The sequence below is a fragment of the Mustela nigripes genome, chromosome 7, assembly GCF_022355385.1.
Source record: "Mustela nigripes isolate SB6536 chromosome 7, MUSNIG.SB6536, whole genome shotgun sequence".
Taxonomy (NCBI): Eukaryota; Metazoa; Chordata; class Mammalia; order Carnivora; family Mustelidae; genus Mustela; species Mustela nigripes.
This window is the reverse complement of record NC_081563.1, coordinates 20,105,232-20,128,901: the sequence shown is the minus strand read 5'-3', so window position 1 is coordinate 20,128,901 and position 23,670 is coordinate 20,105,232. Positions and strand designations below refer to the sequence as shown.

General features: G+C 48.3%; 1 protein-coding gene across 3 annotated transcripts in view; it reads left to right on the top strand.

Annotated features, from left to right (window-relative positions):
• Positions 1-2,425: 2,425 nt before the first annotated feature.
• Positions 2,426-23,670, top strand: part of OTOF (otoferlin) — a 91,236-nt gene continuing 69,991 nt past the window's right edge. For all 3 annotated transcript variants that reach the window (XM_059407569.1, XM_059407567.1, XM_059407568.1), the window contains exons 1-2: positions 2,426-2,504; positions 17,065-17,123. In XM_059407569.1, the coding sequence (XP_059263552.1) occupies positions 2,426-2,504; positions 17,065-17,123 (138 nt within the window). The remainder of the gene's footprint in view (positions 2,505-17,064; positions 17,124-23,670) is intronic.

Genomic DNA, 23,670 nt, shown 5'->3' with positions numbered 1-23,670 from the left:
CAATAATAAGAAAAATATTTGTAAAAGTTGTCAAAGAACAGCTCTCAGTTCACGTGTGCTGTACTCCAGGAAGGTGCCCCCCACCGCCAAGGTCAAGTGCCCACTCCCTCCCCCATCATGACTTCCCAGCTGGTGGTGCCCGTAACAGAGGACCCTTCCAGCGAGGCTTCTGCTTAGGGTCCAATACCATATCACATTCACCCCTGAATCCCCAGTACCTGGTACTAGGAGGAGCTAGTATATGTTGAATAAATTTTACGGTAAGAGTTACAGAAATCTGTAATAGTAGGTAGAGTGGAAATTAAAAGGTGAGGTCTGGCTTAGGTTTCAGAGGGTCAGCTGGCTTGGCTAAGGGGTGCTGTGTGTTGGTGGGATGGAATTACTACCATCTTATCAATACAGAAACTGAGGTTCAGCCAAGCTCAATGCTTTGTTTAAGACAAGTTCATGGGCTTTTTCCTAAAGAGGCACAGGCCTCTTGAAACTCACTCACCCCCTATAGGAGAGAACCACTGGAGGGCCTGGGGAGGAAATGGATCTCTTTTTCCTATCTCTTTTTCCTACTAGTCTTACAAATAAAGCTAGTTTTTTTTTTTTTTTTAAGAGACATTAAACTTACCTGGTTTTTAAAATTTGGTGGATATTCTTTTGTATTCAATAAATACAATAGTCTGAAATACTCTTTGCTTCACTGTAGCTAGATAAAAGTGAGAAAGGAGAGCAGGAACTGAGGAAGGAAAAGAAGAGAAGGAAATAGAACATAAACAGAAAAAGAAAAAGCAGGCAATGTAACAAGGAATCATCTAGAAGGACTCTCCTGTGACATCCTGCAGGTCACTGGACTGTAGAATTCAAAGGGAGTAACCTCTTGTTAGCATGCCGTGAAAATCTGATGCTTCCCTTTTTGAACTTTTAGGCTCTGTTCCCCTTATCCCGTCAACCTTCTATGGGTAGCCTGTTATACCCAGGATTCCATGCGAGGCTCTGGGACTGCAAAGATGCAGGGCACCAGGGTCTCCCTGTGGTGAGAATGAAGCAGTGAGATGAGAGAGGTGGGGAGGACCCCAACCAAGTCTGAGCGAAAGTGTGGGTGCAGAGGCACTTCCAGGATTGGGCATCAGTTGGGCTGAGGCCGGGCCAGAAGGCAGTGTGGAGTGAGCACTCCCTGCAGAGCAAACAGCCAGAGGAAGGGGTAGATGGCCTTGCGGAGGTTCTGGGTTCTGGAATCCTGGTCCCTGGGCTCCCTTTCATTGTAAGCCTCTCCTGGGGTATGTTACTGGAAGAGACAGCCGTTCTTTTTCAGTCCTTGGAAATTTTGCCAGATATCCCTTCCCTGCGCCCCCCAAACCCGGCAGCTAACTGGACACAAATCTTGACAGTTCTGCTCCAGGGAGGCTCACCGGCCCAGCCTTCCCCATCCCCGAGCCCAGGATGGGGTGAGGCTAGTGCCTTAAGCATCGCCCTTAGTAGAACACTGGCCTCTGACGCCTTCACATTGGGGCAGTTCCCATCATGCAGAGCCTGGCTCCTGAGCTCCATCTTCTCAGATCCAGGGATCCCAAAGCAAGAGGTCAGGACCCCACCTCTGGGGGGTATAAGGTCCCCAAGAGCAGGTGGGAGAAGTAACATCTCCTTTTTCTCAGGGCTCCCTTTCTGACAGCAGCCACCAGACACAGCTTAAATGGTGTCTGGTGGATGCTGATTTTCCAGCGGGTGGGGGGGGGGTTGGGATTTCTACATGGCGCAGTGGGACCCAGCCAGGCCTGACCCATCCAGGTTCCCTGAGCCTCACGGACACCAGCAGTCCCGGTGGCCAGCTTGACTGGAGGCATGAATCCCCTCGAAACACCAGTGCAACAGGCCAGCCTCCTGTGCACACAGATGGTAGAGCTCCTTGCACTCACACTTAACACTCGTGTGCGAACCCCTTTGCCCACTCCTGGCAGCTGCATTGGCCTAGCAGGGCACAGCAGAGCAGGGAGGAGAGGTAGGCAGGAACGTCAGCCCCAGGGGGCCAGGAGAGGCTAGGCTGGGCTTTATCTAGGAGCAGGAGGCTGCTGAATAATGAATTTCCCACTCCGACTCTGAGCCTGCATTCCCAGGGCTGTACGCAGGGTACACCACACACACACACACACACACGCACGCGCACACACACACACACACACCAATACACACTGGGCTGACAACTTGGAGGGGCGGGCACTGCCAGGACTGTGAGGCTCTGTGAACCGCCGGAGGGAGCAGCTCTCTCGCTCAGTTGCCTGGGTCTCTGTGGGCAGCATCCGAGGGGGCGCAGGAGGCGGGAGCAGCAGAGCAGAGAGGGAGAGGAGGGAGGCGTGTGCGTGTGAGTCGAGCTCCGCCAGACTCACTCCTTCCCCAGCCGCTCCTGCCCGCCGGCGGTGTCCAGGCTCCACACGCCAGCATGGCTCTGTTTGTCCACCTCAAGACGGTCTCGGAGCTGCGGGGCAGGGGCGACAGGATCGCCAAAGTGACTTTCCGAGGTAGGGGGCCCCCTGTCTTAGAGGGACCCTAGCTCTGGGCTGATGGGGATACGGCAGAGCAGGGAGGATGGATGGGAAAAGTTCTAGCAGGGTTGGGGTGATGAGGCTTTCCATGGGCAGCCCTCTGCCCCTGGCCTGACTGGCCACTGTGATTTCCTGATGGTCAGCGTCCCCCGTGTCGCCCTGTCTGCGTCTGTGTCCGTCCCTCCCTGTGCTTGCCAACGTGCAGTGTGCCTGGTAGGGTGCAGAGTTCTCTGCGTGCAGGGGGTCCTGGGGAAGCAGAGGTAAAGACCGCCTCTCCAAGCTCAGGGGGACCCACAGCGAAGAGGCCCAGCCCCATAGAGCCTCTGTGGGCCCATTCCTCCTCTCCCTCTCCCTCCAGAAGATCTCCTTGGGCTCAGGGTGGTGGTGGCCTCTGCAGACTGAAAGCCATAGCATGGCTCCCCAGGAACCAGGCAGCCAGGGGCTCTCTGGTTGAGGATACTATTGGCTTCCTGTGGATCTATTGGTGGGCAGGGATCCTGTGAGCCCCACTGGCCTCTCCTCTGTCGATTCTCTTCCTATCCTCCTCCCTTCCCATGCATCCAGCAGCCAGTTACTATGGTCTATGTGTCAAGCCTGGGGGCTGCGGGTGACCCAGGCTCTGTCCTTGAGGAGCCCACCTCCAGTGGGCAGACAAGTAGGACAGGTGTTTGATATGATGAGGACGGGGACAAAGGCAGCATGCAAGCCACAGAAGCAGCACCCGACTTGGGCTGGGGCAGAGTGGTCAAGGAAGGCTTCCTGGAGGAGGTAGCCCCTCAGCTGAAACCCAAGGGACTAGCAGGAAGGAGCAAGGTAAGGAAGTGAGGGCAGTGCTGGTGCCGGGGCCGGGAGGCTGAAGGCTGAGAGAGGAGCTGGAATGTGGAACGGAGTCGATAGAGGATCCATGAAGCTGGAGCCCAGAGTAAGCACAGAAGCCAAGGCAGGAGAGAGACGGAACCAAGGACGCAAGGCTGCCTTTACCCTAAAGACAGTGGGCAGCCCCCAAGGCTTTTAAGTAGAACTAAATAAGGCCGGGTTTCTTGTGCTTACCACCCACCCGCCTTGGCTTCTGACTGGCCATAGCCCAGCCCTCTGGGCCGGGACACCTCTGATGTCCTTTCACCAAAGGCCAGGGCACTCCTCACTAGACACGGCCCTTCTTCCTGAGAGGGGAAGATGATGGGGGCTGGGGGCGGAGCTGAGAGAAGCCCAGCAGACCAGAGAGCAAAGTGAGCAGGGCCCAGGCTGGGGGTATGTCCGCACCCGGGGTTGCAAGGGAGAGGTGAGACCAGGGGCCATAGCCCCCGTGCCCGCCCCCCCCCCATCAGATGGGCTCTGGCGGGAGGCCCAGGTTGTGCACAGAATGGGCAGGGATGCAGGGGATCGCAACGTCCCTGCAGGCAAGTTGGGGAGGAAAGGGTGGGTAGGCTGCCTGTTGCTTCCCACACCAGCCCGAGGATGGCTTTGTCTGCAGCACTCTGGATCTGTGTGCCACCTGCTGGCTTTAGGAAAAGCGAGTGTGTCCCTTCATCTGTGAAATGTGTCCCTGGGCTCCACAAACAGCACAGCACTCGGCTGCTTGGCTCCAGAGTGCTGTGTTCCTGCGGCCACGACCTGCCAGCCCCCCGTGGCGGCAACCAGGCATTTGCAGGCAGAGACACCAGGGCCCAGAGGGAAAGAGACCCCTGTGGCGTCAGTGCAGGGGCTGGGGCACAGAACCTCACCCCCTTCCCTGGGTGCTCGATCCTGCAAGCCCCTTTTTCTCTTCCTGGTCAACCAGAGCACGCTATCTGATGTGCCCCCCCTTCTCCTTGGATCTCCTTTGATCCCTGGGCCTCTAGCCTCAACCGACCACACAGGAATTTGCTGGTTTGCACACTGGGCCTTCTGGACTGAGTGGGGAGATCCACTTCCAAGCGGTGCACCTGTAGCAGGTGGCCGCAGACAGAACTAGGGGAAGGAGCTGGGCATCAGGAAGGGGCCGATGGCAAACAGATTTCCAGAAAGCATCCTTTCTAACAACCAGAGATGTCTCAGCCATTCCTCAGCCAGCACCTGACAACTAGAAACACCCCCCAAAACCCAACATTAACAACAATTCAGAGGAAGCAACCCATTCCAGAATGTTCCACAGCAACTCCTGGCATACACAGCCTCAGTTGTCCAAGCAAACGCCCGCAGGGGGGGGGAATCAGAAACTGATAAATAGTCAGAGGGAGAGGATGGCCCTGGGTTCCCCTAGTCCCGTGAGTGAAGCTCAGGGACAGGTTGGGTGCGGGGAGCCCTAGTGGGTTGGGCCCTCTGGCTGTGACCCTGGCAGACAGGATGAGCTGGTTGAAACATAGTTTGCCCTTCTGTGCTGTGCCCCCTGAGACCCTTAGGGGCTGCGGTGGAAAAAGTTCTAGATACGGCGTCAGAAGCTCTGGGTCCTACTGGGTTCTGGCTCTCACTTCCCCTCTCTAGTCCTCATCTTTAAAATGGCCACGTGGGTAACAAGCACGTCCCCGGGGTGCTTCAGTGAAGGAGTGGGCACTGGAGGAGGTTGACGGAAGGGCATTCAGATGACTGCTAGGTCTGCGAGGCACCCCTTTCCGGTGCTCCTGGGGGGCGGCTGCTGGCTCCCGAGCCATCTTCTCTCCAGCCCACTCTCTCCTCTCCCCGAGAGCACATCTGAGGGCTTCCTGACCTGTGCCAGGAGCGAGCAACTCAGGCCTGTCCTCTGCTCTGTAGGGACCCCCTGGCTAAGATGTTCCTCAGGAACCTGGGTCTGGAGCAGACTGCCCCCCGCCCCCAGAGCCCTGTTCCCATGGGGGCTGCGCCTTCACTCGTAACCTGATCCTGCCCTTATTCCTTCACTCTCGGTACGTGCGGATGTTTGTGGACAAGTCTAGGACCCTGAGGGTGAAGACACAGCCCCTGCTTGCAGGAGATACAGTCCACTGGGTCACATAGGAGACACCAGAAGCCCCGGTCCCCAGGCCATGTCATGCACGCAGACCCCAGAGCCCCAGAGCTTCCCGTGAACAAGAGGAGACCGTGGCCCTCATTGAACTGAGAGGCCTGCAGCCAGAATCAGGAGTGCGCTGTCAGGAAAGGAGCCATCTGGATGGCAGGTCACTTCTCAAAGAAAAGCAGGACTCTCCTAGTGTTTGTCCTTTTTCAACTGCTAACTTGGTTCTCAGCATCAGTGAAAACCAGGGAACACGGTGGGAGAGCCTGTAAGTTCCTCTAGGCCAGCCTCTGTCCAGTGCTCAGCCCATCCACACCTGGGGAGAGAACCTGGGCTGCCCGTGAAGTAGCCCCTGTCTGGGGCCAGGCCCGTGATCTCTCCGTACTCCGCATCCCCGAGCTTTCTTGCCACGATAGTGGGTTTGGGGGTTGGATGTGTGAGTTGGGTGTTGTCTGGGGGCTGGGTCTGATCTCCAAGTAATTCACTTGAACTGGTGATGGAACCAGCGGTAAAGGTCTGCTTTATCAAAGACTTCTCCCTCCTCCTCCTCCTCCCGGCCCGCCCCACTGCATTCCCATAACCCTGAATTTCTTGTCATTCTCCCAAAGATAGAAGCCCTGTATCTCTCCAGACCTTGAGACATTGATTTCTTTTGCCTGCAACAACCCCCACCCTCCATCTTGAGAACACGCATGAATTCTGTCCATCCTTCAAGGCCCAGCTCATCTGTCACCTCCTCTGGGAAGCCTTCCCCCTCCCTTGCAGTGCTATGTGCTTACTCCTCCCACAGCTCAGCTAGGGCACTTGGTATTTTAGAAACCGCCGCAGTTCTGGGGCCCCAGAGGGAAGCTGACCCCATTCTCTAGGAAACGCGGGGAAGCAGAAGCAAGTGGGGCCACGTGTGGCCCAAGCCCTTCGTAGGACACGCTCTTTCTGAGCACGGCTGCATAAACACGTGGTACAGGGTGGGGTTTCATAGGCGAACCAGGGTCCCCTAATCGGATAGGGGAGCAGAGAAGAGTGGGACATAATAGGGAATGTCCGACTCAGAAGGGCCAAGGTGTGCTTCGGGTTGGGCCGTGAACTGCGGCCTGTTGGGGGGATGGTGGCTTCCTTCTTCCGCCGGTGGAGACGCAGAAGGAGGGTCGAGGGAGGCTGCTGCGGGAGGCCAGGCCATTCTGGGTGAGGGGCTGACGGGACCAGAGGCCAGAGGAGGGAAATCCCAGTTGAGTGCCCTAACTAGGAAGCCCCAGGTTGGGCTGGAGCAGAGGCTGCAGGGAAGTTGAGGCAAGATGAGGGGGGCAGTGAGGGTGATGAGCCAGAATCCATGGGGTCAGGTGAGAGAGTGCAGGGGGGAGGTGGGGTCCCAGCCTCGGCAGGGGGGACAAGGTGTCCCCACTCATGGCTGTGGGGGCCCCCCGGATTCCAAATTAGGTTTCTTCTCCCCATTAAAAAGGAGGAGCTCTCTCTCTTCATGAGAAATAGGACCTCTATCTCGAGGCTTCCTTGCCATCCCTGGTCCTGTACCACATCTCTCTGAGAGCTTGTGGGCTAGGTGTCACCCCCCACAAGGGGTGGGCATTGCCCCCATGGAAGGGGACGAAGGGAGGGACCCTTAGGACAGACTCTGCCACCCACACTGGCTGTGAACCCAGCTCTGTGCGTCTGCTGTGCCTCCCACCTCCTCCACTGTACCCACCACACACTGGTCCCTCACCCCCTGGGAGTGAGGCTCGGGACAGATCTTTTCTGTCCAAATTCCCAGGTGGTAAATGTCCCCCCTCCCACCCAGAGCAAGCCAGTGCAGACTCAGAGAGAAGGCAGAGCACACTGGAAATTCCCCAGGCTTCTCCTGATCTGATGAGGGTGTTTTCATGATATGGAAGTGACTGTAAAATTGTGTCCTGCTACAAAGGCCCTCAGCAAAAATGCTTCTGGAAATGTGTTCCAGAATAGGCTTGTAAATTTCCCTGAATTGCGATGCCTTCCTTGGTTGTCTCACCCACCTTTACTCATAACATAAAAGCTACAGCCCTCCCACCTACACCCATGGCTGGGACTAATCCCTTTTTTATTATTAACTCTCTATGACGGAAAGTCTCAAAGACATACACGAGTTGGGAGAGTGTTGCTTTGGCCCCCAAGCTTTCCCAGGGCAGTCTTAACATCCGTCAACTCCTGGCCGGTCCTGTCCCATTTGTTCCCCTCCTCCTCCCATACCCCGAATTATTTGGAAGCAAAGCCCAAACGCCACACCATCTCATCTGAAAATATTCAGTACAGTACAGTACAAAGCTATAAAAGACAACGATTCAATTTTTTTTTAAAACCCACATATTACATCACTCCTAAAAAATAACCCCTTCATACTACCAAATATTCAGTCAGTGATCAAATTTCTGCTTGTCTCATCGATGTCATAATTTTTTTCCTGGTCATTAAAAGCTACACTTTCATGGGTTTTGTGAACCAAGGATTTTATCATTCATTCACTCGTTTCATTCATCCAGATCATAATATTCAGTGAGGGCCAGCCAAGTATTATTTTAGGCATTGGTGTGACAGCAATAAATTAAAAAGACATGGTCCTTGCCCTCAAGGGGAAGCCAGTCATTGCCCCAGTCACCACGAGCAGCACAAAGAATAGTCTGGAAAGGGAGGTGCAGGTGCAAGGCAGCATGAGGCAAGGGAAGCCCACGCCGGCCAGGAGGTCTGGAAGCTGCCCTGAGAGGGGGCATCAGGACTCGCTCGTTAAAGATGGCAGAAGAGCCCTTGGGAAGGGAGGTGGGAGCAAACCAGCAGCACTGGTGTTGGCCAAAGTCAGCCGCCCGGAAGCCAACAGATGAAGCTGGGCGGTACGCGGGACCAGGGAAGAGATTTTACTGCAGGGGCATGGGGGATGGGCTGATATTTAAGCTGACTTCTTAGCTGGGACAAAACCTACAAAGGGCCTCATTCCAGGCAGAAGGGCTAACTAACATCAGTACAGATGGAACAGCGTGGAGCTGAATCAAGGGTTTAGAGAACAGGGAGTGCTTGCTGGGGATGGGGTGGGCGTGCCCTGGAGGGGAGGCGGGCCCAAACACAGAGGGTTTGAACTTCTGCTTTTTAAGTGACTAGGAGTCTGATGCTTTTAGTAGGAGAATGGGCAGGGGACATCTGGTTTTGGAAAGGACACCCTGGATGTCAGGACTCCAGACCGGGAGCCCAGGGAGGAAGCTGGGGCAACCGTACAGGCCGAGGACTGTGTCTTAACGGGGAAGAGGTGGGTTTGGACAGAAGAGAGGACATCGGTTCAGAGAGGGGGTAGTGAGTCTGGAGTTGATAGCGAGCAAGAGGGCAGGACCAGAGTGTCACCTGGATGGGTGGTGAGGCCGCTGGTGGAGGAGGGGAGCGTGCCATGTGAGGAAGAGCATGTTTGGGGGTTGGGACACAGAAAGGACAGACTTGCCTGTCAGTCATTCTAGTGAAAATGTCCCCCAGGATGCCAGAGATCTGGCTTGGTACAGTGAGTGCCCAGGGAGGTGGCTGGAGCCCCGTGGTTTGGAAGTCCAGGGGACACGTGAAGGCCTAGGAGAAGGGGAAATATGCCTGAGTCCTTAGAGGGCTGCTTTGGGGTCCAATGGAAAAGGCGATATATGTGAATGGCTCTACACGCTGTAGAGTGCTCTGTCAGTATAAGGATTTGGCTGTGCATCTCAAGCACCTGCTGCAGACTTCTAGAGAGACCGGAGTGGAATAGACTGCGACTCTCAGGGACTCCATGGACTGGGGTATCTGCGGGGGTGTGGGCAGAGCCTTGCTTGATCCTCCTTGGGATTCCTGCTGACGCCCCAAATTCTGCCAGCCATGAGATGATGGTGTGGAAACACCTGGAGCCACAAAGCAGGCTCCTCCAGGGCGGGCAGCAGGACCCCCACAGTGCCTGGCACAGAGCAGCCCCGGGTAGAGATGATGCCTGAAGGAGCAGGGCCCACAGGTGCAGGGGAACAGAGGCAGTGAGGGGAGGGACCACTCTGCAGCCCCCATCCGGGCAGCACGAGGCAGTGACTGCTCCTCGCACTGCCAGTTCCAGAAGGGTCTCCAGAGACAGAGAATACCATGTGATCAGTTCTACCTAAAGCCCTTGTCTTCTTCCTGGTGGACTGATCCACCCTTGAGACAGTGGCTCAACAGTCTTTGTTCCTACTTATTTATTTATTTTTTTCCAAAGTCAAAGGGCTCAGTGGCTTAGTTGAAAGTCAGTTTCCACTCCCTGGCTCCCCACCCCCCCCGCCCCAAGCTAAGGTTTAAGATAAAATCAGGACTATAGTTTTAACAATATTTTACCCCATTAAGAATGTAAAAAATCACTTTCCCACCATACCTTATTATATGCCCAGTGCCTGGCTTAGAGCAGAGACTCTGTACAGCTTGTGGATCACTAGGACCACAGGTTCCTCTAATCTGTCACAGTAGTGGGGCCACCTGAGACCTGGCAGTTGATGAGTGTGTAGCGGGCACTGTCCTCGAGGGGGAAACACCACGCTCTCTCTGCCTGTGCCTGGGTCTGAAAAATAGGAACTGGGGCCAACAGTTAGTTACATAGCAAAGTCAGAGTTTGAGTGAGCCCTTAGAAGGAAGTATAGGTTTAAGCTGAGCCAGAGAGATAGGGTTTATAATCCCTGCTCTGTCCCCTGCCTCGAGGATGAATCCCTGGCATAAGCTGAGTTTCTACTGTGCATGCTGGTGTGTTGGCAGGACGGGGGGCGGACAGATAAATGAGTGAAGGTGGAAATTATATTTGAATGAGATCTGCGGACAGTAAAGGGTTTGAAGTAGACGGATCCTCCATCTGGCTGAGAAATGGGGAAAAGAGAAGGGGCAACCTTCCCTTTGGGAGGCCCAGGGACTCTGCATAACCCAAGTCTGGCTCTGTGAGTCCCTGGTCATTTTCAGAGAGCACAGTATTGAAGAAACATCACTGGTGGAAAGTGTTCTTACGGGAGATAATTACAAACAACCAGATGAGAAAATTGTTAGGGATATAGAACACATGAAACCACCATCAATTGCCTTGACCTAATTGCCATTTCAAGGACATTTCACTCCAAACTGAAAGATACCCATTCTTCTCAAATGCATATGGACTAGTCATCAAGATAGATTGTATAATGGGAGGTTAAACGTGTCTCAGTATATTTCAGATGACTGACATCCTCCAAATATGTTCTCTGACCCCACTGGGATTCACTTAGAAATTAGTAACAATAAGAGAGATCTTAAAAAGCTCCAAGTAATTGGAAATTTAACAGTATCCTTCTAAATAATCTGTGGTCAGCGAAGTAAACAAAAGAGAAATAATAGATCATTTCCAGATGAATGATAATGAAAATACGACATGTCAACATTTACAGTGGTATATACCTATGGCAGGAAAGAAAAAAGTCTAAAAACAACCATCTAGGTTTCCGCCTTAAGGAGGTACTAAAAGAAGATCGAATTAAACCTAAGTCTTAAAAACATGCTAATTGAATAAGCCAGACACAAAAGACCATGTATCATATGAATCCATTTATACAAATTGCCTCGAACAAACAAACCCATGGAGATAGAAAGTAGACGATTTGTTGCCAGGGACTAGGACAATGGGGAATGACCGCTAATGAGTGTGGGCTTTCTTTTGGGGTGATACAATATTCTGGAATTAGATAGTGGTAAAGGTTGCACAACCTTGTAAGTGTACCGAAATCACTGAATGGTACACTTCAAGTGGGTAAATTATATGGTTTGCGAATTATATTTCAATAAATAGAAATAAATACAACCAAAAAATACTAAAACCAAGAGAATAAAAAAAGAAATAAGAAAGCCAACAAAGCTGAAAGTTGACTCTTTCAAAAAAAAATTAAAATATAGATAAACTGTAGCAAGAATGGCCAAGAAAAAAAATGTGAGAAAATGCAAATGACCAATATCAGGAACGGACAGAGGGGTATCATTTCATTAAAAAGAAAATAAGAAAATGAATAACCGTATCTCACTAAGTTTCTACAACTCAGATGAAGCAGACAAATCCCTTGAAAAACACTTTACCAAACTGATACTAAAAGAAATGGGAGATCTGAAGAGTCCAGGATCTATCGAAGACGCGAAATTCAAAATAAAAATGATGATGATAATGATGGCAAACTGCTTTCCCATCAAGAAAACTTTAGGTCTCCACAGCTTCACGGGTGAAACATTTATTCAGAAATATTTATTTAGAAATATTTAGAAATAGATATTTCTAGAAAATATTTAAGGAAGAAATAATATTAGTATTACTCAAACTTTTAGAAAAACAGAAGAAGGAACATTTATAGCTCATTATATGATACCAAACCCTGATAAAGAGCTTATGCAAAAAGAATATTAGAGCCAAATCCCTCACGAACAAAGTAGTAAAAATCCTTAACAAGATATTAGTTGAGTTATAATCCATGAAAGGGATAACACATTATGACAAGTAAATTTAATCCCAGGAATGCAAGGTTAGTTTAAAATTAGGAAATTAATCAAAGTATTTCACTATATTAATACACTACAAGAGAAAAACCACCAACAGATACAGAAAAGCTTTTGACAAAATCCAACACCTATTTGTGGTGAGAACACTCAGCAAAATGGGTAGGGGGGAATCTTCCTTAATCTCATAAAGAACTACTACAAAAGACATTGGGCTAACATCATACTTAATCCTGAAACAAAAAATATTTATACACAGAATATTACTCAATGATAAAAATCAAATGGATTACTGAACTATGCGACAACATCGGCGAATTACGAAAATATTACATGGACCAAAAGAAGCCAGACACAAAGAAGTACATTCCGTACAACATCATTTATATAAAGTTTAAAACAGGCAAAACTAACCTTTGGTGATAGAAATCAGAGCAGTGGTTACTGATAAGGGGTAGAGACTGACTAAAGAGTGAGGGGTGAGGTACCATCTTAAGAAAATGGAGATGTCCTAAATCCCCATTATAGGGTGATTACACAGGTATGCTCAGTTATCAAAACCCACTGAGTTGTGCACTTAAGGTCTGTGAATGTAAATTTTACCTTGTTAAAAAAAGAGCGAATCACACCTAAAATACCTAAAACTTGAAAAATATGTAGATGAGGAAGAAAATCGTTTCTGATTATATACTACTAAAAATAAGCTAACACAATGTGATTCACAGTAGAGAAGACCATTTTTTATATTTGAGACATAACTTAAATGTCAAAAGCAAGAATAGGACCCTTTAATGGAATAATAGCCCTTTTTTAATTGGGTGATGAATTATGTCCCAGGTGTACAAGCAACTACGATTTGCTCCGTTTTATGGATGAGGAAACTAACAAAGAGAGGTTAACTTCTTCAAGGGCACATGGGTAGCAAGCGATAGAGCTGGGGTTTGAACTCTGACAGTCTGGTCCAAGCGCCTTACCACACTCTCCTGTGGTCCCCCGTGCTTGCAAGGGACTTGACACTTGACTCTGTTTCAGTTTCCAGTTCCAGGATGTAGGCTGGTCCAGGGTAATTGCTCCGGGTTAGAGATGATGGCTCTGAGACCCTGAAGGGTGGGAGAGCCAACTCCCGATGCGGGTCCAGGACCTGAGGTCCCTGAAGCTTGTCCTCAGGACATCCCCTTTCTCCTATAGATGGCCCAGCAGCCCACCCTGTGTCCTTTCAGGAACCCAGGACCCCCTTCTCGGATCTGCCTTCAGTGGGCTGCTCCCTAAAGGGAGACTCTTCACTTTCCCCTTTACCATCAGAACTCGCCGGTCCTGTGTCCTGCCCCTTCAAGTCTCCATTCTCCGCTCACACTCACAAACACTTGCTCACATGGTCCTCTCTGCCTGGATGTCCCTGTCACTCCCATCTCCCCAGGGTCCATGCCCCTGCCTCTGCCACGTCTTCCTTGATCTGTAAGCTGAGGTCATTTCTCCTTCTCCTGTGTACTCATTTTATTCACACTCTGTTGCCTGTGAATGATCAAATTTTGCCTTGTACAGTAGTCTTTTACATGTCTGACCTAACCCCTTTCTGGATTGTAATAAGCATCTTCAGTCAGCTTCCCATGACAAAATCTCTTGTAGAACCCCCATTCCCTCCACGCTGACACAGCAGGAGCAGAAGACCCCCTTGCATGTGGGAATGGATGAAGGCACACCACTAACAGCCCAGTTTCCCACACCTGCCTCTTCCCAAGGTCTGGCTCTAACATGGTCAACTGTCAGGAAGATGGGGCTGTTTGGTTCCAACAAGGCACTTGATACCCTACAGTCGTATCACGTGAAAGACTAGCACTCCATCCTGCAAATGAGACAAGATTTGGGCTCCCCTTCATCTAGGAGGGTAGCAACAGGAGGGATGTTTTAAATGGCAAACAGCATACCAGATAGATAGTTCTGTGAAGCTTTGGAACCTGAGTCCCTCCATCTGGGTGTATCCAATGTCACAGAACTTCTTACAGTTATGAGCTCAGAGTCTGCTCTCTAAACTTCATTTATTGACAGAAGGAGGAGTTTACTCCAAACCCAACAGCTCGGCTATCTTACGAGCAGCTGCCTCTGAAGGAAGGGGGTGCCATTCAATTTTCCCCATCCACAAAGCCTTCCTGCTGCAAGGAGCAGGCTATTTTCTTTCCCTCAAGCCTCATTCTCAATCTTCTCCGTGGCAAGGAAGGTGATTGGATATGGGGGTTTCAAATGGTTTTGTCTGAAAGCCATTTAAGAGGGAGCAGAAATGTCAACATGACCCATGTTGAGTGGAGAAGATGGTAAGTGGAAATGAACTTGAGAGGAGAGAATGAGAAATCCTCATTGATAACTTGCCAGGGATGACAGAGGTCCCCTGCCTCTGTCCTAAGGCATACGAAGGACCACCAGAATGATCCCTGCCACTGTTTGCAGAATTTTCTCCTAAAATGCGGCTTTTTAAAAACGTTTGAGGACATTCTGTTTCTGTACAATTGATTGGATTCAGCTTAGCAAATCTTTTTTTTTTTTAATATCTAGAGGTAAAATTTAGCTCATCCCATTTGACAATATTCACCACATCTAAATCCCCAGAGCCTGAGGCGGTGAGGTTTTATTGCACTTTGGAACAGAGCCCCGATGCAGAAATTCGGCAGTCGCTCATTTCACTGCATTTTATGTCCTCTCTATCAAGGCTGTAGGAAATTCGCACCCGGGGACGGGTTTGCGCCTCAGTGGCTTCCTGCACCCGGTTAGACGGTCCCTCCCTGCCTCTGCCTTGGCTGGGCTGCTGGGTGTTCACTCCGGGAAAGCCTTGAACACAGAAATATCCAGGTTTATTACCATCTTCCAGCATGAAGAGACCTTTGGTGATTCAGAGCACCAGGTCCTCAGGGAAGCCCCAGTGCACACATAAGCACTCCTGAGTCCCCGAATATATTGTGTGTTCCCAGTGGGGAAAATTGCAAACAGCTTAGGCACCAACGCTCATGCTTTCCTGTCCTCTCCTGGCTGAGTGGGGTGAGTGGGTGAGATTTTTCTTCCCGGTTTTTCAGTTTTGTTTTGTTCCTGGCTAGTGCTCGAGAGTCTTTGTTTCCCATCTGTCTGGTTCACACATCTATTTTCTGTGTATCTAGTTCCGTTTTATAGATTCTTCCTGATTATCTGAGACACAGCCCCTCCCCCAACATACTATTCCTACACACACACACACACACACACACACACACACACACCCTTCCGCAGACCTCCACCTGTCTCTGACTGCTACATACTTGCTCTCAAGTTCAGAAGCCCAGGCAGGCCCTGGAGATATCTGGATCAACCCCTTCTCTTATGTGAGTGACGGAACCAAGGCCAGGGGACAGAAGTGGCTCCCAGGGACTGAGCCCCATTGTAGTGCAGGGTCAGAGGGGGCTTGCTGCCAGGTCAGGGTCACTGGCCATGCCGGGTCAGTGTGTGAGCCCCTCCCATGCCCACTCTGCTGCCAAGTCCTCGCCTGGGTCCCCAACTTGCCCATCAGTGACAAGCACAACTCAGCCTCGGAATGGGGCTGAATTCATCCTTGAGATAGTCCTTTAATGACACGGACCACTGGTTTATGACGGTGGGGATTTCAAAGCATTTTTCTTTCCATGACAAAAGCAAAGCACGGTCATGGAAAAAAATGCCAAATTTAAGCGTATACAGTCAAAGGCCAAGGTATGCTGCTTCCAGACTCTTCCTGCTCCCCCTAGCCACAGGTAATCATTTCTAGTGGCTGGAGATCCTTGTCTCTTCACAGATAGAAGAATTTGGTTTGGGATTTGGGGGTGGGGCAGTCGTATACAGGATTCTATTAAACATACTACCCTTTTTTTTAATCCCCCTCCCTTTGGTCTACAATTGAGAGACAAAAATAAATTAATCCTAAATAATATTTCTTTTTAATGCTCCCTATCTCTGGGTTTCTCCTTGCAGAGATGACAAGTCCTCCCCACATGCTTCCACCCCACAAACACCAAAAAAAAAAAAAAAAAAAAAAAAAATCCCCCCAAAAGCAATGTTTATCCTTCTTTCTCTGCATCACTTCTCTGTCTCACACAACATGGTCTCTCGGGGTATGGATTGTATAGTATTGAACGGGCAACCCGTTCTAGCTCCTACTCGGCCATCAGCTCCCTGCGGGCAGAGGTCCTGGGCCTTGTGCCCACCCTTTTATCCTGAGGCTCCAGGAGGTAGCCTGGTCCATTGTAGGCTCTAGCAAATGTTTCTCAAAGTAGACTGAGGTGACCCATGCATCATCGTCACTGCCCGCCCCATGCCCCCCAACCCTGTCCTCTGTCCCTCCTGGTTATGGTTCTTCCAGCAGAGGGGCCGGTCCTCACTGGATGGGCTTGAAGAGTGGGTAGCTTGGTTTCTGCCCTGGCAGGTGGTGTATGGCCGGTGGGAAAATGTGTGTCCATATCACACTCGGTAGTACCCGTGCTAGTGGGGAGAGGAGGGGTGACATGTGGGAGAAAGCACCTGAGGTTTTCCTCTCCGAGGCCGACAGAAAAATGAATGAGAGAGTTCTGGGGCAAGGGATGGTGGGGAAGGCCCGTGGCTTCCGGGGGAAGAGGGTCCTGGTTGTGGCGGGGCCTGGCTTGGGCACGAGCTCCTGGGCCTGGCTGCAGACAGAGTCACAGAGGGGGGCGGCCAGCTGGCAGGGCGCCCACCGCCCTGGGGACCAGGCTTCTGCTCAGGGCAGCTGCAGGCCAGGGGAAGCCAGTGGAGCTGAGGAGACAGCAAAAGGGGGCCAAGAAAGCCACCGAGTGAACAACAAGGTGGAGAAAAGAGTCCTGGGTTCTCCTCTCATGTCTGCCTCTGATTAGACTGTCCCTTTAGTGTCCCTATGTGTAAGGTGGAGCTAGTGGCCTTTGACCTGCCTACACCACAGGGCTCCTGAGGCAGGCGGAGAAGACGGTGTGGGCCCTTGGCTCAGCCCGGAGAGCACAACACACGACACGGGGCCCCTTGTCACATAGACAAGTGCTATGTGAATCCGAGCGCTGTCCTGGTGACTGCCAGGCAGAGAGGTCTGACCCCAGCTTCTTGTCCTCTGTCCCCACCCAGGGCAAGCCTTCTACTCTCGGGTGCTGGAGAACTGCGAGGATGTGGCTGACTTCGATGAGGTAGGACACCCTTGGGGGATCCCCCCACCAAGTCCTGGCCAGGAGAGCCCAGGGCAGAGTGAATGACCCACAGAAGGGCAGTGTGGTCCCAGTCCATGGCTTGGTGCCCTCTGGGGGCACTTTTGTTCTCCAGAGAAAGGGCCTCCAGGTGTCAGAGGCCTGAAAGTGAGCCCTGGCTGAGGGCCCGGCCTCACTCCAACAAGAGGGGCTTCCCTCCCCAGTTCCCTGGGCACATGGAGGGCTCAGGCTAAGCCCACCTGGGCTTCCAGAAAGCCTGTCTCATAGAGACGTCACCCTTGTCAATCTAAGAGCAATCAGGCTACCTATCCCACTCGGTCTCCCCGAAAAGCTATTTTCCTTGAACCTCAGGTTCAGAGGGCTGAGTAAATCATTTGCCCCTGGTTATGGTCTATGGGCACAGCCAACGTGTATGAAGGTGTTCAGTCATCCTGGTTTGTCTGGGACTGAGGGGGTTCTTGGGACACAGACCAGAAGGGATAAAATAGGAAAAATCCTCATCTTACTCGAAAGAATTGGTCATCCTGTATATCCTTTACCTACTTACTCCTCCAGAGAAGAAACTCCAGCTTGTCTCTCACCACCCCCAGCCACCAGAAAGGCACTGAATATTCTTACACATGTCCCCTTTGGACTTCTATGAACATTTCTCTGGAATGTTCCCCAGAACCTGAAATTGCTGGCTCATGGGATTTGCATCCACTTAAGCTTCCTCAGCACTGCCCCGGTTCACACTCCCACCAACAATGCATACGGATCCCTGGTTCCCAATCCTTATCTACACCTACTGGTATTCAGCTTTCTGACGTCTACCAGTGGTGTCTCATTGTCCTTTTAATAATACATTTGAAGTTTCCTTTTTTGTAAATTGCCTGTTCATATTCTTTGCCCTTTTTTTCCTGTGGGTGTGGCTGACTTTTTCTTATTGATTTGCAGTAACTTTTTATATGTCTGAGATATCGACCCCTTGCTTGGACTTAGAGACTGAAATTTCTCTCCGTCTGTCATCTATTTATGAACTTTGTCCCCTTGCTGACTAGGAGTCCTTAATCCTGGTATTTTTTCAAGTTTTGCTGAAGACCTCTTTACACTCTTCTAGGCTACAGGTACATTTCCCCACATTTTCTGATTTCATAATTGCATTTTTTTTCTTTTACCTTGTATGTGGTTTTAGAGAGGGGTACAGTTTTATTTTTCTCCATATGAGAAACCACTTTTCCTAACATCAATTTGCTATGCAATCAATCACCTTCTCACCATTTAGGGTCTATGTCTTAGCTTTCTATCCCATCCCTTTAATCTGTTTGCCTGTTCTTGAACTTTACCACACTGTACTCATTAATATGGCGTTTTTGTATGTCTTAATACCTGATGAGGCAAATCCCCTCTGTTTCCTCTTCTTTTTTTGAGAGTGAATTATTTGTGGACGTTTATTCTTCCAGATAATTTTTAAATAAGTTCATCAGGTCCTTCCAAAAACCAACTGGAATTTTGATCAAGTTCCATTGGATTTAAAAAATTAATTGAGGAAGATGTCAATTTTTTATAATAATAAATCATCTATTCAATTTATCCATCATCATTTACTAACATTCTTACGTTTACTGCAAAGAACTCGTATGATCTTGATAATTTTCTTCTCTTTTTTCAAAAAAGATTTATTTATTTATTTGTTTGTTTGTTTGTTTGTTTATTTATTTTATGGGGTGGGTAGGGGCAGAGAGAGAGAATATCCAAGCAGACTCCCACTGAGCAGGGAGCCTGATGCGGGGCTCCACCTCACAACCCATGAGATCAGGACCTGTGCCAAAACCAAGAGTTGGATGCTTAACCAACTGAGCCACCAAGATGCCCCAGTATTGATTATTTTCTGGATGCTTTCTGGTTTTATTGTTATCATGAATGGTGTCTTGCTTTTACTACGTATTTTTAGTTGATTATTGTTGACCTAGAGAAATGCTTTCTTTTCCTTTAGAAGTCCCCCTATTGGGGCATGTGGGTGGCTCAGTGGGTTAAGCCTCTGCCTTCGGCTCAGGTCATGATCCCAGGGTCCTCGGATCGAGCCCCATGTCAGGCTCTCTGCTCGGCAGAGAACCTGCTTCCTCCTCTCTCTCTCTCTCTCTCTCTCTCTCTCTCTGCCTGCTTCTCTGCCTACTTGTGACTTCTGTCAAATAAATAAATAAAATCTTAAAAAAAAAAAAGAAGTCCCCCTGTTACCTGACAAACTTGTTGAAGTCTCTTACTTGTTTTCATAGTTTGTTCTGTTTCTAATGTAGGTGATCATCTCATCTACAAAAAGAGATTTGATCTCTTTCCTATCAGACCTAGCCTATCAGTCCTATCCCCTTACTTCTTTATCTTTCCACAGAACATTGATCATGATCCCTAGTTCTGTGTTGGACAGTAATGGTGATTAGGAGGCATCCTTTCTGTGCCTCTAGTATTAAAAGGAATGAGTGCGTCTAAAATTTTGTCATCATATATACTTGCTGTTATAGGATCTTACTATTTAACCTTGCCTAACGTGTCTGCTAAGAGTTTTTACCTGAAAAGGTTCAAGTTTCTTCTGCATCTATTGAGACAATTATAACTTTGCTCCCTTAGTATATTCCATAATGTAAATACTTTAATACACTATTATATTCAACTGCCAAATATTTCTATGCAGCATTTTTGAAGCTACACTTGTAAAATTTTCATCATTTTATAATGCATAAAACTTTCTGGAACAACATGCATAAAATAGAGACTTCCTCTTCCTTGACCTTTTGGAAGAACCACATGTGGAGGCATCTAAGTCTGGATGGTTTGGGGGAGGGGCCTCTTCAACCCCCTTTTCAATTTCTCTGTGTCTTCTTGCACCAGTTTTGGATTTTTATATTTTTATATTTCATCTAGGTTTTCAAATTTATTAGCATCCATTAGATTATAAAGTTTTAAAATCGTTTTTAAAATGGTTTTTTGTGTGTGTGTGTGTGTGTGTGCCTGTAGTTATTTCCTCCTTTTTATTCCATACTGTGTTTATTTTTAACTTTGCTCTGTTTTTCTTGGCCTTGCTAAAGATCTGTATATCTTATTAATCTCTGTAAAGAACCAGCTTTTGGCTTCATTCATCTCTTCTGTTGTTGCCATTTCATTGATTTCTGCCTTTTTCTTAATTATTTCCCTTCTCCCTGTTTATTTTATTTTGCTCTGTGGCTCTTTTCCTAACCCCCAGAATTGAAGGCTAAGCCTGTTATTTTTAACTCCTTATTTCTTGATAAATGTATTTAAAGATATAAACTTTGCTGTGTATTAGCTGCATCCTATAAAATTTATATGTAGTATTTTCATTATCATTTTTTACATTCCTTTATGATTTTCTTTTAAAACCAAGTTATATAAGAATGTTATTAAGTTTCCAAATGTGTATGACATGTTAGCTCTTTATTCTTCTTTTCATTTCTGGTTTTCTTGCATTATGATCAAAGTGCCCAATCTGTATGATACTGATCCTTCAGAATTCATGGAGACCTTGAGTATGGCCTCCATTCATGGTCATAAATGCCCCCTCTACCCAAGGAATGTGCTCAGTGGAGGGTTCTCTATGGAGTGCAATGTAACTCCCAGCTTCTTAGTTATACTATTCAGTTCTTCACCTTTTCTGCTTATTTCTCTCTGCTTGAGCTATCAGTTTCAAAAATGATGGCAATAAAATCTACTTCTACAAATGTTGATTCGCATGTTTCTCCCTGTGGCTGTCAGCTGTTGCTTGATGTGTTTGGAAACTGTATTTTTAGTAAGTTCTATAGCTTCACGATGGCTGTATCTTCTTGTCTATTTTTCCTTTTCCTGGTACTTAATATCCCTCTTTGTCTTTTATGACGTTTTTTGCAATAGTTTCTATTTTGCTGGATGTTAAGATTACAATGTCAGCTAATTTGGGTTCATTTACCTAGTGTATCTCTTTCCATTCTTTTATTTTCTTGGTATATCTTTGTTCTTGCTTCCATTTTCAGTATTTCTGTGCTCTTAAATTCAAGTGTGTCTTTTTAGGGAATGCATTTTTTTTTAAAAGATTTTATTTATTTATTTGTCAGAGAGAGAGAGAGAGCACAAGCAGGGGGAGAGGCAGGTAGAGGGAGAAGCAGTCCCTCCTTTGAGCAAGGAGCCCAATGCGGGACTTGATCCCAGGACCCTGGGATCATGATGTGTGCCAAAGACAGACGCATAACCCACTGAGCGCCCCCCGCCCAAGCATCCCTAGGGCATATATTCTTAGGTTAAATTTTCTCTCCCAGCCTGAGAGTCTCTGTGCTTTGATTATTTTATCCATTTATACCTATTATAATTGGTATTTTGATTTTTATTTCTATCACCACCTTATTTTATATTTTCCACTGACTGTCCTGTTTGTTTGTTTGTTTGTTTTCTCCTTTCCAGCTTCCCATGAGATAGATCAGGTTTTCTTTTGTTCGGTGAAAAGTTATACATTCTATTTGTGTTTTCAGGGTAGTCACCCTTCCTTGGTCACATTTAGGGATCCCTGTTGATAGCTGGGAAACAAACCAGTAATTATAGTTCCCCTATCATGACAAGAATTGTAATACTCCCCTAGTCCTCTTTGATTTCCCTACCTCAGCCCACGCTGTCTAGGTTATACAATTTTCATTCCACGTTCTTCCGAACGTGTGTTCTCCTTTTCTTTTATTTGTTCTAGCCTTCTTTTTCTTTTTGAGGACAACGATTGTCTTCACCAAGATATCTGATCACCTTTACTTCTCCTATCTCTTGAAGCATCTCTTGGCTTTTTTTTTCTTCTTATTTGAGTATTTTCAGTTTGGATTTTCAGTATTTTCAGTTATCACAGTAGTTTCAGTTTGGGTCTTTGTGTAGCCAACCTTCTAAAGCCTTATAAATCTGAGAACAGTTTCTTATTTCTTCAAATTTGAATGAGACTTGCACGAGATATAAAATTCAAGGCTCAGAGTTCTTCCCTTTACTTCAAAATATCAGTGCTTGTTGCTGTCGAGAAGTCAGATGGCCGTCCGGGTCTTGTACCTTTGCGTGGGATCATTTCTTCCTCCCTGGGGAAGAAAAGTATAATTCCTTTATCTTTGATATTCTCAAATTTTATGATAATGTGTCTAACTGTCGGGTGTCTTATCTCTCCTGTTTTGCTCTATTTCGTGAGCGCTTTTCAAATCCAAGGCTTTTCATCTTTCATTTATTATAGAAAATTCTCTCTTTATTATTTTTTTCAAATATTCCTTCCATTCAGTTTTCATATTTTTCTCGTCTCTGCACCCCATGCTATTAGATGCTGCTACTTCTACCTCTAGCTGTTATTTCTTTGTTTTTAAATTTTTTTGTCTATTCATCCTTTCCTGCTGTTTTCTGAGGGAGTTCTTCAAAATGATCTTCCAATTTACTAGTTTGTTCTTTTTTTCTTAACATTCCTTGTTCTTGTTTTATATCACTAATAAATGCCTTTATGGTCCATTTGGTCTAATAATTCTGCCCCTGTTGGTATATACTGTTCTTGTCTTGCCTTTATAAGAAATGTCTTTCCAAGTGTGTGTTTCCTTTGGCCAGTTCAAGTACCCCTGGTATCAGCTATGCTGTCTGCTTTCTGGTACTGGGGAAGCGTCAGAGGTGAGCTGGGTCAGGTCCTAAGGGTTGAAGGGCAAGCGTGAGCACCGAGGGGGGCCCAGTCACCATAGAAACAGGCAAGGTCTCATCTCTAAGCCTTTAAGGAGAAACACGGTGGACAGAAAGCAGGCTAGATTTTTAACTAACTAGTTTTGAGGTTGCACTGAGAAGCCCATGAACACCTATTTTTTTCCATCCTCATCCCAGTAGGGCTCTTGCCGCCATTTTATCAGTAAAGGAGAAGGCAAGGATCAACCCAAGGCAAGGCCAGGGGTCAGTAAAAGCAGAACTCATGAAGATTCCTCCCACCTGTTGTCCCACAGCCAAGCCCATCCCCGGCCTCCCCTGGGCAGCCTCCATCCTCCTCCGACACAGATCAGCTCAAAGAGGCTTTGGTCTTTCATTTCTCAAAGCTGTTTGTCTATTTGTTTGTTACTTCCTAGAATCCGTATTTCCCTCTTGCTTCTAGAGTTTCTCCGCAGTTGACTTTGGGGTGAGAACCAGCGGTCCTAAGTTACCATTCTGGCATGAAACAGGAGCTCTGCTGTGACCCCCAGAATAGCTTACCCCTTCTTTCTTGGGCTTTGCTTCTTCTCTTTGGCTCAGCTGGGCTGGGAAAGGGCCTCAGGGCAGACCGTCTCCTCTGAACCTGGTATTTAGCTTGAGCAGCCTGGTAGCCTGGGTGGCCACCAGGCTTATGGGCCACCCAGAACCTCTGCCTCCTCCTCACATTGGGCCCATTCCACACAGTGTGGCTATGTCTGTAGGCCCAGAGCTGCAAGCACAGAGAAGCAAGGCTTTGACCTTCTCTCCTGTGCTCAAGAGTAACTGTCGACCATCACAGCCAGCAGGCTGTGCCCTTCCCAAGAACAGTTCTGTTCTAGATATCTCCCCTCCT